Source organism: Oryctolagus cuniculus, chromosome 10 (genome assembly GCF_051225735.1).
Source record: "Oryctolagus cuniculus isolate XC-2025 breed Fujian yellow rabbit chromosome 10, ASM5122573v1, whole genome shotgun sequence".
Taxonomy (NCBI): domain Eukaryota; kingdom Metazoa; phylum Chordata; class Mammalia; order Lagomorpha; family Leporidae; genus Oryctolagus; species Oryctolagus cuniculus.
In genome coordinates, this window is record NC_142876.1 from 80703063 (window position 1) to 80719325 (window position 16263).

Here is a 16263-nt window from a genome sequence, read left to right on the forward strand (position 1 = left end):
CACAGTAAAACTATTAAAATGAGGCTAATTGTCTCATAACCTGGAAATAACAGGTATTAAGCCACAACTCTCCTCTCAGGTATTTTTACATTCTGAATTTTGAGGCAGTGATGAGCTTAAAGATATGTTTGAGTCTTGTCTCCAATCCAGCCTTTACAAAAGCACATTGAATGGGCAGTGGCAAGTTTATTATGAAACTGAATATATCCAGTAATGAAACCTTTGCTTCTCTTAAATTCTTGTGTGCTACACTATTCAGGTCCATCCACACACATTCTTTGCTTTGCTTTTTTTCTAACTTAGTGGGAAATAAAAATAATATTCCAGACATTCACAACAAGCGGAGCTTCTACACCGCCTGTCCCACACCTTTTCTATTTTTGCTTTTCTTTTTCCACCTCCCCTTCTCCTCTCCCTGTATTTTCGCTGCTTTTTAAAAGGAAGGCATGGGAGAGAAGGGATCACTCAGATAGCAAAGGAGAAACAAATGGAGAAAGTGGCTTCGCTGCCCCACTCCACGGGGAACAAGTGGGTCTCTTTCATGTGCAGTAAACCCAATAACCCGGTGATGGGACAAGAGGCTAGAATGCGGCAGCCACATTGGCAAAAGGGGAAAAAAAGGCTGGTGACAAGTGGCCCCATGGACAAATCAGACTCCACAGTTAGGGGTGGGAATAATCCAACAGACAGTTACTTAGTGTAAGAAAACAGGAGAGGAGAGGAGACATGAATTACCTCTTTTTCACAGTTGGAGTTAAGTGTGAGCATAGCCATGGGGCTGTTGGGTGCGCTGCTCCCCGGCACTGGTGGCATGACATGATCGCCAGGCTGGTTTGGACATGGCAAGCTCAGGACTTGGTTGGCATGTTTATTTGCTAAAGTGGTAGAAAGGTACTGCTTTACCTGCTGCCTTTGGGCTTGCTGTATGTGGTACTTGGTGGGGTTTTCGAGGTGGGTCTGCACCTGAACATAGCCACGGAGGGAAAAGAAGACAGTGTCGTTATTTTTTAGTGGCAGACAGCTCTTCTTCCAGGCACAAGCATGAAACTGACCAGTCGGGCAGCAGAATAAAGTAGGAAGCCCTCATTGTGTACCAGCCGTTGTTCTAACAGATTTTTCATATTATTGAAGTTCACAATCTAACATGTAGGATTCGCGGTAGTACTTTACGCTATTTTATGTCCCTGCTAATTAACCACACATCTCTTTGAAACCTTCTGCCTTTCTTCTCATGTCGAATAATTAAAAGTTTGAAACTATCTGTAGGGCAAAAATTTCCCCAACACACCTGAAAGGATGTATTAAGATCAAAACAACAACCTAGGAGAAGCAACGTAACTCAACTTATTTCACCTTCCTTAGCAAACAGAACAGCTTTCTGTTAAACAACACATATACCCCAAAAAACTCCTTACAAACCAACAGTAAAATGGTTGTAGAAAATAAACAGAAGTCTTCCAATGATTAAATCAAACCGTTGTGGATTAATTCCTCCCACTTTCATTTGGACATGATTTTTCAACATTTTAATTAAGAAAGAAGTCAATGTAAAAAGTAATTCCAGATTAAGCAGTTCTCTCAAATGCATTAACACTTATAATGTGTGTTTAAAAGCATGACCATTAGTGGAGCCACCAGGACATTTTTTCTCCTTTCCTATAAACATTAACACCAACTTAGAATTGCTTGCCTCCACTCTGCCTCCCACATGTCAATGGTATTCAATTTTAAAGTCACTTTTTTTCTTGATAAATGTAATTTAATCTTATGAACTACAAATAAGCTGATAGAACACAGCCACACACTAGCAATAAAGCATCCTGCTAACATGTACTTTGTTCAAAACTACATTGAATTATCTCTTATGGCATCAAACAACAAATAGTATTAAAGAGAAGATCTCTAGTTATTGAAAACAGAATGCTTATAAGAATAACATAACAAAAGTGCATTAGTCTATTCATTGCATTATAGTGCAGACGCCAAACAGGAATAAGAACGAAGCTCACCTGATAGTGGTTATATTCTAGCATTTCCAGCATAACAACGTTTAAGGCGGCCCCAATCCAGCGAGAAACAGTAGACTACTCCTCTCTCTACTTTCTATAATTCCAGTTTGAAGACTGGCATAGAGAAGGCACTATAAACAAGGTACCCTGAGACACCACCGGAAACTTTATCACAGCAGCCCTGCTTATAATAACCTAAGCTAATTAGTTATGCATGTAAAAAAAATCCATTCCCACAAGGGGCTTTTTTTCTTTTTTTTTGGAAGCCTTACGAGTTTGGTCTTAAATACGGGTATCAATTTTTCCCCCTGGCTTGACGTCATGCTTTTTTTTCATAAATATAAAAGAATCTTTTTAAGTGATGAGCTATCAAAGTCAAACTCACTGTCAGATCAAGGCCGATTCACTATTCATCTTTAGTTCCAGTAGTATTAATAGACAATGGTATTTCTCTTTCAGCAATAGGTTAAGAGCTGGATGCCCCTTTAAAGGAGACATTGCCTAAAAGCTACCATTACACAAGATTTTTCTTATAGCTGAATAACGCTGCCACTTCTGACTGCAGAAGACTGTGTTTTGGTACAGAAAAGACTGTGATGAACCTGCAAGTTCAACAGACTCATCATGCATCTGGAGCTCCATGTATACCTCATTCCTAGCTCAACAGATGTATAACTTGCCCACTGACCTCATATCAGAAAATGGGAAGCTATCCTAACTGGAGTATGAAATACACAATGTGCAAACAGAACTGCAAACATATTTGTGTGAAAATATGAAATTCTTATTAAAATCTGCTAATAATTCTTGGGGCTAGAAAAGAATCAATTATCAGATACATAACTGCTATATTTATATATTTATTCATTTTACTATTGACTATCGTTAAGTGCTAAACAATGTGTAAGTCCCAAAATATATTTGTGAACAAATCTGTTTCCTGTGTGTTTTACATAAGTGAGATAAGGCAAAAGAAGAAATGAAGCAACCAAATATATATCTAAAAAGTATGATAGCATGGGGAGATGATATTTTATGCATAAAAATCTGGCATTCAATAATTTTATCAAAATGTCCTCTAGATCAAAAATCTGAAATTGCTTCAAATGACTGATCTAACATGCACACAGAGGTTCACAGAGACATTTTAAGTGCCATAAAGGGTCCAGACACGATAATGATGAGGACAATAGACATTACTAAAATAAACATAAAATGAGGGCAGTGAGTGCAATGTGCTCATTTCACTATTACGCTTAAAAAAGAAAAGACTGCACATTTAAAAATAAATGTTAATTCAGTGGCAGATTCTTATTCTTTAATGAATCAGAATTTCATGCTTTAGTAAGGAAGGAAGGAAGCAACTTGCTCTCCAACAGTTCTGTCAGTTAGGACTTTACTATATCCAGGTTTGGGTAAGCAGAATGGGATGCCTCTCGCTCTTTTACTGTTTTTAGTTTTGAGGAGGTTGAAAGCAGATGGCCTATAATTGATGCACAGCAGAGAGAACATCTCCAGCTGTTTCCACACCAAGCACCCCAACTAACATAAATGAGAGACTCGCGCTGCAGCGGAAGGCAATAGGAGCAGTACCTACGGCAAATTAGAAGACACACCTCACATCTCAACACAGCAGCAGACAAAAGCTGCAGTTGACTCTGGCCAGGTGGGAAAACCAATGTAGTCCACCCATTTTTCAAGGATAACTGGCAATCTGAACTTTTTTTTTTTTTTTTAATTCAACAGAGAGATAGACAGAGAGACAGACAGACAGGGATCCACACCATCCACTAGCCAACTCCCCAAATACAGGACATAACTAGGGCAGGGCCCAAGATTGGAGCCAGAAGCAGGCTTAATCATATGGATGGCAGGGGCCCAACCACTTTAAATATCACTTACTGTCTCTCAGGCACACTGGCAGGAAGCTGGAGTCAGGAGCTGAAACTGGGAATCAAACCCAGGTTCTCCAATGTGGGCAGCAGATGTCTTAACATGAGTCTTAACTGCAAGGCCAAATGCCTATCACTGAACTTCTTTTTGAAATAAAATGCTCTAAGTTTACAAAATTGACACCCAGTTGTCTTATTTTTCACATAGTACAGGTCAAATCAAACTAGAACATGGTCTCTACCAATGTGTATCATCTTCATATTTACAATCCCTGGAGGATGGCCTAGGTTCCATGGAGAAGTTCCTCTTCTGAGAGGTTAGTATCCAAATCCAGACATTTCCTAGTTCTTCTTTGAGTGACCATGAGCCTGACAACACACTCAGCAGAGCAGTTAGGAACTTGAAACCTGGGTTCAAATTCTGGCCTTACAACTTATTACTCATGTGACCTGCTGAAAGTAATTAACTTCTCCAGCCTTCACTTCTTATGTATTCTATGAGAATGATAATTAAGCCTGCAGTGTATCCAGAAATAAATGAGATCAGCTCCCCAACAGGATTAGCAAAATACCTGAAACAGTAGTCTTTATACTTTTGGTCCGAGGATCCTTTGAAAATCTTTAATTTTTTTGTGTTTATATGTTTATTAGTATTTGCCACACTAGTAATCAATATGGAGAAATACTGAAAACCCAAGAATATACACTAGCACATATGTCACTGGGGTTCAGAAAGATAACATATTAATGTGCCAGGTAGATTTTGAAAAACTCTATACTCATGAAATGAGCATGAAAAAGGAAAATAATATCTAAGTATTGCCCCCAAAATAGATTTAACCTGGTAGTACCTCTGCAAGGGTCTTAAAGACCCCAGGGCCTCCTGATCACACTTTCAGAATCACTGATCTAGAGGCTGGTAGGCCTCTGGCTTAGAAGTTGGCGCTGTCACTCACCACTGTGGATGGGTAGCTATGACAGAACCTCTGTGTATCTTGCTTCCCTCATCTAGAAGATGCTGGAAAAAGACATTAACCTGCCCCAACACCTTCATAGCATTTTAAGGCTCTACAGCCCTTTGGCAATTTCAAAAGCCAAATAAATGTAATTTTCTATCTTCAACTATCCTAATTTATCAATTTTTAAATAACCAACAAGCATGCAAGTAAAACCATCTATACCAAATTAAAGAGGACAGAAACATCGTCGTGAGCTCCTGATTATTTTGGCATGTTTTAATCTTCAGATCAACTACCCATGTTAAAGGATCCAGATAACAAAAGATGAATATTGCTGAGCAGTTGAAGCTCAGACCACAAAACAAAGCTAAGACACTTTCTCCGCCATTATAGTACAGTATTTACTGCTATAATTTAAGTTTCATAGAAAATTATATTAGCCATTTAATTAAAGTACAAAACTCCAAAGGCTTTGAGATTTTTTTGTTACTACTACTATCTTTTTGCCTTTTCCTTTCTTCACTCAGACCTTGAAGTGACAGCAAAAGAACTGGAACAGAACACTTCCAGGATGACAGTGGCAAGTTATTTTCCATCAGTTTCATTCTAAAGAGATCCTGGGGCACACCTCCTTGGATAAGATGGTGGTTGTAGATACTGGTGTTAACTTTGCTGACAACAGAATTCACTGGGGTAGAGGGAGGGCCCACTTGGACATCCACATGCTGTCCTACTTCATTGACTATTTATAGACAAGAATTTGAATAAAATTGAGGGAAGATTTTCATAGTCCTTTTAGCTTATAATTGATATAATTATTTTAACTCATTGACAAAGTCTTCGAATTTCTTATCTTGTGTTCAGAGGATACATTATGTTCTTTTGCCCAGTAAGTCTGAAGAAAACTAAAGGGAGTCTCATTCAATCAACTGATATCCACCACCATTACTACACCATGATCCTTTCCGTACTATTTTTAAAATTTATTTTCATTTTATATGAAGGCAGAGACATAGAACCTAGGCACTCCGATATGGGATGTGGGATCTCAAGCAGTGGCTTAACTGCTTGCCAAATACCTACCCTATTCTGTTTTTTAAAGTGGCATTGTATAATCCCTGGGGAGGGCAGAGGTAAAACAGAGTGAGCTAACTTTCTCAAATGAAGTAGGGAAAATTTTGTATAGAGCGATATTTGGTAAGTATTAAGGTTCTTCCCAGTTGCACAAATATAATGTTGCCACAGAAGAAAACATAAGCCCAGAACATATGTTCTGGAACACTTAATCTTGTTTTCTGTACAATCTGTACAAAGGTATCCCTACCCAAAAATAAAAACAAGGATATGAATCCTGATCTAATGGAGGAGAGTCAAAATCAGATGCAAACAAACAAAAAGGTCCTTAAGGAAGGTTAGAAGTGAACTAAGATTGATAAGCCCAAAGCGTTTTCTCTGCACTGCCCATCAGACCAGCTTGGCTTGCTGTCATTTTTGTAGGGCTATAATCTAAGAATGGATTTTGCATTTTTAAATAGTTGAAAAAAATCAAGGGATGAATGATATTTTACTATACAAGAAAACTGTATACAGTTTAAAGCTCAGTGTCAATAAATTTTTATTGGAACACAGTCACACCCTTAGTTTACATACTGTCATGGCTGCTTCCTTGCTACAACACAGGAGCTGAACACTAGCAACAAAGCCATATGGCCCCCAAAAGGCTAAAATATCTGCTCTTTGGACTTTCATAGGAAACGCTGACCCCTTTCCTCTTGCTTCAAGAACAGTGGGAAAGCTCCTTATTCCATGTTCTTTACATGGCTTCCAATTCAGCACTCTTGCTTGGTTTTCCTCCTACCTTCATTTTTTAGTTTCTTTTGCTAGTTTGCTCATCTTCTCCCTCTCGTATGTATGTATGTATGTAAGGGGCAGAGTTACAGACAGAAAGAGGGAGAGACAGAAAGAAGGGTCTTCCATCAGCTGGTTTACTCCCCACATGACCGCAATGGCTGGAGCTGGGTTGATCTAAAGCCAGGATCCAGGAGCTTCTTCCAGGTCTCCCACATGGATACAAGAGCACAAGTACTTGGATCATCTACTGCTTTCCCAGCCATAAGCAGACAGCTGGATTGGGAGAGGAGCATCTGGGACATGAACCGGAGCCCATATGAGATGCCAGTGTCGCAGGAATAGGCTTGGCATATTAGGCCATAGCGCTGGCTCCTCTCCTTCTCTTAAATGTTAGAGGACCTCACCTCTCCAAGACTGATTTCATCTACCTACAGTATCTACAGTCCCAGCTCTGGCAGTCTACTAACCCAGCCTCCTGGATTAGCCCAGCCCAGACTTCTCTGAGCTCCAGACTGATCTCTGCAGCACCATTTGCAGGGCTGCAGGTAGCATGTTCACCAACATCTCCAAGTCAGTTTCTCCCACAGTCTTCTCCAACTTAATAGCTAACTATTTTTCTGTTAGGTTGAAACATATGAAATCGCTATTCTTATAGGTCAAAAAATGGTCTCCAGGGACCAGCATTGTGGCGTGGCACATTAAGCTACCCCCTTCAATGCCAGAATCCCATATGCGTGCTGGTTTGAGTCCCAGTTGCTCTACTACTAAGACAACTCTCTGTTAATGCACCTGTGAAAGCAGTGGAAAATGCCCCTAGTGCTGGGGTCTCTGCACCCAAGTCAGAGACCTAGATGGAGTTCCATGCTCTTGGTTTTGGCCTAGCCGAGCCCTGGCTATTGCATCCATTTGGGCAGTGAACCAGGGTATAGAGGATCTCCTTTTTTGTCTCTCCCTCCTTCCCTGTTGCTCTGCTTTTCAAATAAATAAATACATCTTTTTAAAAAATGGTCTCCATACATTTTGGACTGGTTGCTCATTCCAAATCTTGGCCATCTGTGACTCCTTTCTTGCTCTCATAATCTATATCCAATCCACCAAGAAGTATTGCTTTCATCTTCAAAATATGTATAGAATCTGATTAATTTTCACCCTCTACTGTTACTATCTGATCCAAGCCATTATTATTTCTCACTTAGATGATTGAGAACTTCCTGACTTTAGTACTTGCTTCTTCATTTGCCCTCGTACAGTCTATTTTCAATACAGTGAATAGAGAGATCCTTGCAATATATGTCAGATCATATCACTCCTTTACAAAATATGAAATAAATAAAACTCTGCAATGGCTTCATACTTATCTTTGAAAAAAATAACTTAATAATGGTTTGTAAATGCCTATTTCAATGCTACTCACAATGCTTAACAGAAATGCAAATTCTTGGGAGCCAATCCAAAGCTAATGATCAGGATCTTTGGGCATGAAGCTCAGAAATCTGTGTTGGGGGCAGGTATTGTGACACAGTAGATTAAGCCACTGCTTGGGAGGCCCACATCCCAGATCAGGTGCAGGTTTGAGTCCCAGCTTCTCCGTGCTTCTGATCCAGCTTCCTGCTAATGTTCTTGGGAGACAGTAGGTGGTGGCTCAAGTACTTGAGTTCCTGCTACCTATATGAGGGACCCTGATGGAGTGCCTGGCTCCTGGTTTTGGTCGAGGCCAACTCCAACTGTTCTAGGCATTTGGGGAGTGACCCAGCTGATGGAAGATCTCTGCTGTCTCCCTCTCTATCACTCTGTCTTTCAAATAAATAAATATTTATATATGTATTCATATATAAATATATATGAACATTTTTAGGGGAAAAATCAATGCTAACCCATTTGTTCTCCAGGTGGACTTTTTTTAAAGATTTATTTATTTGAAAGGTAGAGTTACAGAGAGGCAGAGAGAGAGAGATATCTTCCATCCATTGGTTCACTCCTCGAATGGCTGCAATGGCCAGAGCTGAGCCCATCTGAAGGCAGGTGCAAGGAGCTTCTTCCAGGTCTATCATGTGGGTACAGGGGCCTCAGGACTTGGGCTGTCTTCCACTGGTTTCCCAGCGGGAGGTGAATCAGAAGTGGAGCAGCTGGGACTCGAACCAGTGCCCATATGGGATGCTGGCACTGCAAGCAGCAGCTTTACCCATTATGTCACAGAGCTGGCCCCTCCAGGTGGATTTTCATGCCCTCCAAAGTTTGAGAACTCCTGCATACTCAAGCACTCTTTGCCAGGATCATTATAATTTGACTGTCTAAAGGATTTGTTCAATTCCTCTTTGTATACAACATAACCTGGCACATAGTAGAGAATCAGCAAATATTCATTCAATGAACAGATGGAGCCAGTGTCACTGAGGCCTGAGGCAGATAGAAGGATAGAATTAAAGAACAAGGGGCCAGCCTGTGCAGATATAGGGGTGTAGGCTAGGATTCTTACAGCCTCTGCAAATTTCCTGAGGAAAGCAAGATGTGGCAGTCCTTCACTCTACCTGTTCAATTCAGAAACTCTGGATGGAATTCAGCCTGCCGTCCAGGCAAAAGGTTCACAGCCTGCCACCCTGCTCCAAGAGATGAAGCTTCCTTTTCTCCCAGGGTCTCCCCAGAAACTGCCAGCTCTGATGGCTCTCTTGGGGATGCTGCAGGTCTTAAACACATAGCCAGAAGCCTGACAATTTGCCTTAATTTCTTGCTGCAGATCCCTCAACGAGTCACAGCCAAAGCAAAGGTCCCCAGACTGTTAGCCCATGGGCCCAGACCACAGGTATCTCTTATTGTCCTATACAGTATTTCATAGTCTAGGAATCGGTCACCAAAAATTAAAACTTGGAAGTCTTCACAACAAAATCTGGATTTCTTGTTTCTCTGGATAAATTATAAGATCTTGCAACATCAAAGTGCATCCTAGGGGGTGAGCAGCTATTAAGAGTTGAGAAGTAGCTTCCCCTTTGGAGGAGGCACTTACTTTTCCATTTACCACATTCCCAGCACTGTTTATTCTCACACTGACATCTAGCCTGCTTCATTCAGTAACCTGCCTGATTTCTGAGGCCACTTAAATTTGCAAACCTGGGTCCTGGCATTGTGGCCCAGCAGGTAGAGCTGCTGCCTGCAAAACTGTATCCCATGTGAACACCAGTTTGAGGCCCAGCTGCTCTACTTCGGATCTAACTCCCTGGGAAGGCAGAAAATGGACCCAGATGGAGTTTCAGGCTCCTAGTTTTGGCCTGTCCTGGCCCGCCTGTTGCAGCCATTTGGAGAATGAACCAGGGGATCGATTCCTCCCCACCCCCGCTCTTTCTCTCCCACCCTCCTTCGCTCTCTCTCCCTCTTTCTCTTTCTGTAACTCTGCATTTCAAACAAATAAATTAATCTTGAAAAAAAAATTGCAAACCCTGCCTTATCCTTTCACATGCCAAATCCCTGAATATGCCTCCAAATCTGGTAGTAACAAAAGTGTGCTCAGAAAGCCATGTTAAATAAACAATGTCATAGGAGAAAATAAGATTAATAGGTGGAAGTTTAACATGAGAAATAAAACAGATATGACTTTTTAAAAGGTAATATATATCCATCCAGCAACTATACTTTTCAAGAACTTTTCTAAGCAGATCATCAGATACAGGGGCAAAGAGTCTGGTACAAGGACATCCGTCAGCACACTGTCTTAACCAAGAGCAGGCATACTACTATCCTAGGGCATATTCTGCCTGTTTTTTGTCAAAAAAATTTTATTGGAATATAATGCCCATTCACGTATGTAGACTAGACAGCTTTCAAGCTGTAATTGTCTTGAGAGTAGAGTTGAGTAACAGACCTTATGGTTCCCCAAACCCTAAAATATTTACTATCTGGTCATTTACAGAGAATACATTTTCCACCATCAAATTCTAAAAATAACAAATTGGAAACAAATATCTAACAACAGTCACTGGATGAACTGTTAGGTAGCCATATAGTTCAGGTTTCCCAGTCTCAGTACTCTTGCACTCTTAACATTGGAGCCAGGCAGTTCACTCTGCATGGGGAAGGCTGATCCGCACATTGTAGGAAGTTCAGCAACATCTCTAGCTCACAGCCTAAAGCCTACACCCCCTCCTCCCCGCTCTAGTTGGGACAACTGAAAATGTCTCAAATCACTGCCAAATGCCTTCTGAGAGGGACAAACTATCCCCAGTTGAGAACCACTGCATTTTGATGGATACTAGGCAGCCATTAAATCCAGATTTCATAAAAAATATTTAAGGTGAAAGTTCTTAAGTGTTAAGTGAGAACACAAAGTAGGTTTAGAAAAAGTACGTACACTGCTATCCTAAATTGGTTTTCAAATGCTGTTTATACACACAGGTCTAGGGAAAATTAAAAAGACAAGACAACTCCTGATCATTTAGCAGTCTTCACAATGATTATCCCTGAATGATGAAACTATGAGTGGTTTTTTTTTGTTCTTTTCTATGTTTTCTGTAATGTAAATGGTACTAACTTTATAACTGAAAAACTATAAATTCCATGCAAAAAAAAAAAAGGGTCACAGGTCTGAGTAAATAATAGTATATTCAGGCAGAATTCCTGCACAAAAAATTTTATGAACAACAAATACATTCATGACATCGTTACACACTGGTGAAATCTGCCTTGCTTCCTTTTTATGTAGAAATATATGATCAGAATAAGAAGACCTTGTTATCTGGGAAATTTTTAGTCTAACATGCAAAGCCAGATAGTTTACATTTGTACAATATTTGGCACATTTTTATGGCTTTGTAAAGGGCTGTGATTACGTGGTTCAGTGGTGCCCTTATAATAGCCCATTGTCAGGACGGACCAGTTCCTCCCAGCCCCCATGGGAGTTGCAAGGGCAGCATTCCACGTGCTAGAACTTTTCCATGTGCCCCAGTTTAGCACTGCCTCAGAGTCGCAGACGTCTTTTTGTTTGAGCATTTCCCCCCTAAAATGCCCTCATTGTTTGCAGTTGATCGGGTATTAGAGATCATTACGGCACAGGCAGCTCAACTTCTTTTCATAAGGCCTTGCACTCTTAAGAAACTAGCAGTGGTCAAGTTTGTCAGCGATGAAAACATTGCCCTGGGCCTTATCAAAAGGTCACTCAGACAGCCCCCCGCCAAAGAGGAGAGCTCAAGGCTGCTGGTTTGAAGGTCAAGTCCACATGAGCTGAAAACAGGCGAAAAGCTGCCTCCCCCTAAAAACACAGACTTCAGGATCTATGTCATGAGACTGAGGGGTCCCTCTTGGTTTCTGAGGAACTGCGTTGTCTTGGGCAAGTCCTAAGATTTGCTTTATCAATTGTGAGATGATGAAATTCCACATGGGAAAGAAACCCTCCCAGGAACAGCAGCAGGGCACTGTGCTGAGAACCTTCTATACAGGCCCATGTAACTGCCCCTGTTTACCAGGCCCACACTCTGCCAATACTGCCAAACACTCCTCTACCAATACAGCAAAGCCCCAGACACCATAAACATTGTAATGAAGTTGGGAAAGCAGAAACAAAGTAACAAAAACAGGAAATAAGCATCTCCATATGGTGACAAGTACAGTGCAAACAGAACAAAGAAACTGCAGGGAGAGAAGGCTCCCGTCTCTGGGGGTGACATTCCGGCTGGAACGTGGGAAGATGATAAGAAGCTACTATGGTGAGTCCAGAAGACGAACTAAGATCCTGAAGTGGGAATCAGCTTGGTACACTGCAAGCACAAGTGTGGGCAACTATCCTAAGGCCAGTGTAGGGCCTGAGATAGGTACGGGGGCAAGATGTGGGAGAACTTCAGAGGCCTGTGAAAGGAATGGAGCTTTTCTTTTCTGCTACTTAGAATGAGGCTTTGGAAAAATTTTTAACAGAAAAGTGACACGATTTGATGGCTGTTTTGATTACATCACACTGGGGCTGATGTGGAGGTGAGAGTGGACACAGGAGTCCATGCAGCCATACATACAAGGGCACTGCAAAAAGTTGGCCCTGGAATGGAACTAAGAGGTGACATTACTTGTGGTGCAACAATATTTTGAAATCTGTGCATAGTTTTTACATAATATGCATTTTCCATGAACTTTTTGAAGATTCCTCCTATGAGAGAACAAGATGCCTTGGACAGAAATGTTAAGATGCACTTGGATATGAGATACATGCCACCAGACAGTGTCTCTGGCTTCTTCTTAGCTTGCATCAGATCCAATTTTAAAACAGCACATAAGGATCAGTAGGTATTCAGCTTCATGGTCAAGACACCACTGAGGATGCCTGAATCCTAGTTTATAATGCATGAGTTAGATTCCCAGCACTGACTCTTGATTCCAGCTTCCCAGTAATGCAGATCCTGGGAGCCTCAAGGCTCAAATAACTGGGTTCCTGCCACCAACAGGGAAGAGCCAGATTGAATTCCCAGACTCTTGGCATTGTTCCTGGCCCAGCCTTGACCATTTTGGGCATTTGGGGAATGAATCAGTGGATGGGAACCTTCTCTACCTTTTACTCTGTTTCTGACATTAAAAAATGTAAAGAAGAAAAATAAAAGCAGCCAATACTTTAAAGGACTTTCATATACAATGCTGAGAACTGCCTCATACCATTGTGAAGAAGTTATTATAAATGATACATACAGCTGTAAAATACCTCAGCTGACTCCGCTAAGGACACACAAAGTAGTATAGTCCATTGTCAGAGTGAAACAGAGACAGTGTTTTAAACATCTGACTGGAATCTTAGATTCAAGTTCAAATCCAGGGCAAGGTGCTTCAAAACTCAGTTTTCTTTGTGCAAAATGGGATCCTGGACACTATTGGCCTAAAACTTGTTTGAGTTGATGAGTATAAGTGATAAAAATGGATGAAACACATTTGGCATGTAACAAATACTCAATAAAGAAATAATGTTCTCTGTTATTGTTAGCCTGGAAGTTTTGCTTCCATCCAGGTAGATAACTTCACATAGCTCATCTTTCTCAAAAAAAGATAAAGTCACCTTGAAGGAGAGGAGAGGATGATGGGACAGGGAGAAGAGACACATTCAGCCTCTCAGGCATCCTTTTATCTCTATTAAGCTAATGTTAATATCAGAGATGAAAGTGACAGCAAACGAGTAAAAGAGAAGAAAAATGAATCTTAGAGCATGGGACTCTCACAGGGAAGAGCAACACACAGAGTCTTCTCCCTTCCTATCCAAGTGAGCGAGCTCAGTCACTAATTCTCAGCTGGGCTTTAGGGAAACTGAACCCCTGAAGCTGTAAGCAGATTTTTGATGTGCATTTTTGTTGGGAGAGGTTTAATATTTAAAGATGAAGTCATGTCAAAGTTTTGGTTTTTTGCACGTCAGAGAGGAGGTACACAGGAAACACAAAGAACCATGAGTTGAAAACTGCCGGAGTCTCTGCTGTTCTGCTTCTAATTCAGCTCCCTACTAACGCATCTGGGAGAGCAGCTAAGGATGGCCCACGCATTGGGATCCCTACCTGGATGTGTGTGACCTGGGTGGAGTTCTGGGCTCCTGCCTTCAGCCTGGCCCAGCCTGGACCATGAGGCCATTTCGGAAGCGAACCACAGAATGGAAGGTCTCTCTGTCACTATCCCTTTCAAATAAATTAACTAAATCTTTAAAAAGAAGTTCATGGAAAATAGAATTTAAAAAGTTTATTATGGTGCCAAAACCCTGGGTTTTTTTCCTAATGCACAGTTTCCACGAACTTTCTGAAGACCTCTTAAATATTATTTTCTGTACTTTTCTCTAAGTTTGAGATACATTCACATTCTCACTGAGCATGGACATTTATGTTTTAGACAATTATTTCTTATTTGTTGTCTGTCTTCTTTTTCCATAAAAAGAAAGGTTTTACGGCAGCATATTTATGAGGCAAACATTTAAGTCAACCTGTCAATCTACCACAAGCAGAACATGTCTGCTTTTTGTGGACTATTTTAGACTTCTGCCTGAAACTTTCTGTAAATGAGCTGACTTTGTGCTCCTCGGATGGATCGCAAACTCAGAACAATCCCTGTGATTCTTCTGTGGTGGTATTAGCCTGAGCGTCTCAGAGGAACCTCTTGTTAACAAGTGAGTCAAGCTAAATCTGTCCGTGAAGTGTTCTTCCTGATCAAACCAGGAGTGTGTATTTTAACTCAGATGAAATGTTCATTTCAAAACTTGTACAGAGAATATAGAACTAAATTCCTATTGACATTTTCAGACCAAAATGGAGGTCAAAATTAAGACTACTTCTTTCAAACAAAATATAAAAAATGTAATAAGTGAAAAGATAAGCTTGTGGAGGGATTAGCAGGAGTTTGGTTTCCTTTCTTTTTGGGAAAATGATTTTTCACACCCCACAAAGCAAATTCTCAGAGGGATTTAAAATGTGTCACAAATATGGAAAAATACAAATATAAATATAGGATACATCTACACAAGAGTAATATACCTGGTTGGGATAATCCCAATTGGATGTTTTTGTATGTCTGATAAAAATAATGGATAAAGAAAATAAAGAAGAAAGCAACAGGATAATTTTGAGAACAGGAGGAGGTGGGAAGTAAGAGAGAAAAATAGGAATATACAAGGGCAATATAAAAGATGTTTATTTTGATATAAATATTTTTAGAAATCCTTGCATATAAAGGGTCTTTAAAAAGTTCATGAAATAACGTGCATTAGGAACATACTATGCATGGATTTCTTTTTTTTTTTTTAAGATTTATTTATTTACTTGAAAGAGTTACACAAAGAAGAAGAGGCAGAGAGAGAGAGAGGTATACCATCTGCTGGTTCACTCCCCAGTTGGCCACAATGGCTGGAGCTGCGCCAGTCCAAAGCCAGGAGCCAGGAGCTTCCTCCGGGTCTTCCCATGTGGGTGCAGGGGCCTAAGGACTTGGGCCATCTTCTACTGCTTTCCTAGGCCATTGCAGAGAGCTGGATCAGAAGTGGAGCAGCCGGGTATCGAACCGGCACCCATATGGAATGCGGGCAGTGCAGGCAGCAGCTTTACCTGCTATGCCACAGCGCTGGCCCCTATGCATGGATTTCAAAATGTTGTTGCACCAAAATAAGTTTTCAGTCCACTTTTATAGTAATTTTTTGAAGTTCTTAGTATAAGGATTCCTCATGATTATGAGAAAAAATTAAGCAGTGAAAATGAAGCAACTACTGAGCACTTATTAAGGCCCAGTTTTTCTGAATGCTTTCAAAAGAGTTCCTCACTTAATTCTCCTACAAGCTTATGGAGTAAAGGCTATTACTATACCCATTTCAGGGATGAGAAAACTGAGGCTCACTCCTAATCATTTAGCAGATTCTAGCATGTTAGGAATCAGCTGTAGAAATCAAATTTCCAACATAGCATTTTTGGTTTTGAAACTGTATAGTTTTCATAATAATTATTTATTCTCAGTATTTATTTTCATACCAGTTCATTATAAATAAGCCGTCTTTTCAAAATGTGATTGTCACCTTGGCGGATAGTGAGTGTGCAATCAAAGCTGTACCCAATTCCCAAGGAAAAGGAGTAGCCA

At 40.6% G+C, this 16263-nt stretch overlaps 1 protein-coding gene across 18 annotated transcripts in view; it reads right to left on the minus strand.

Moving 5' to 3' along the window:
* MITF (melanocyte inducing transcription factor) overlaps positions 1 to 16263 on the minus strand; it is a 246758-nt gene that overhangs the window by 32397 nt on the left and 198098 nt on the right. For 10 of the 18 annotated variants that reach the window (XM_008260922.5, XM_051852219.3, XM_008260921.5 and 7 more), the window contains one exon: positions 736 to 963. In XM_008260922.5, coding sequence (XP_008259144.1) covers positions 736 to 963 — 228 coding nt within the window. The remainder of the gene's footprint in view (positions 1 to 735; positions 964 to 16263) is intronic. The other 8 variants (XM_070050608.2, XM_070050606.2, XM_070050607.2 and 5 more) reach the window with 2 other exon arrangements.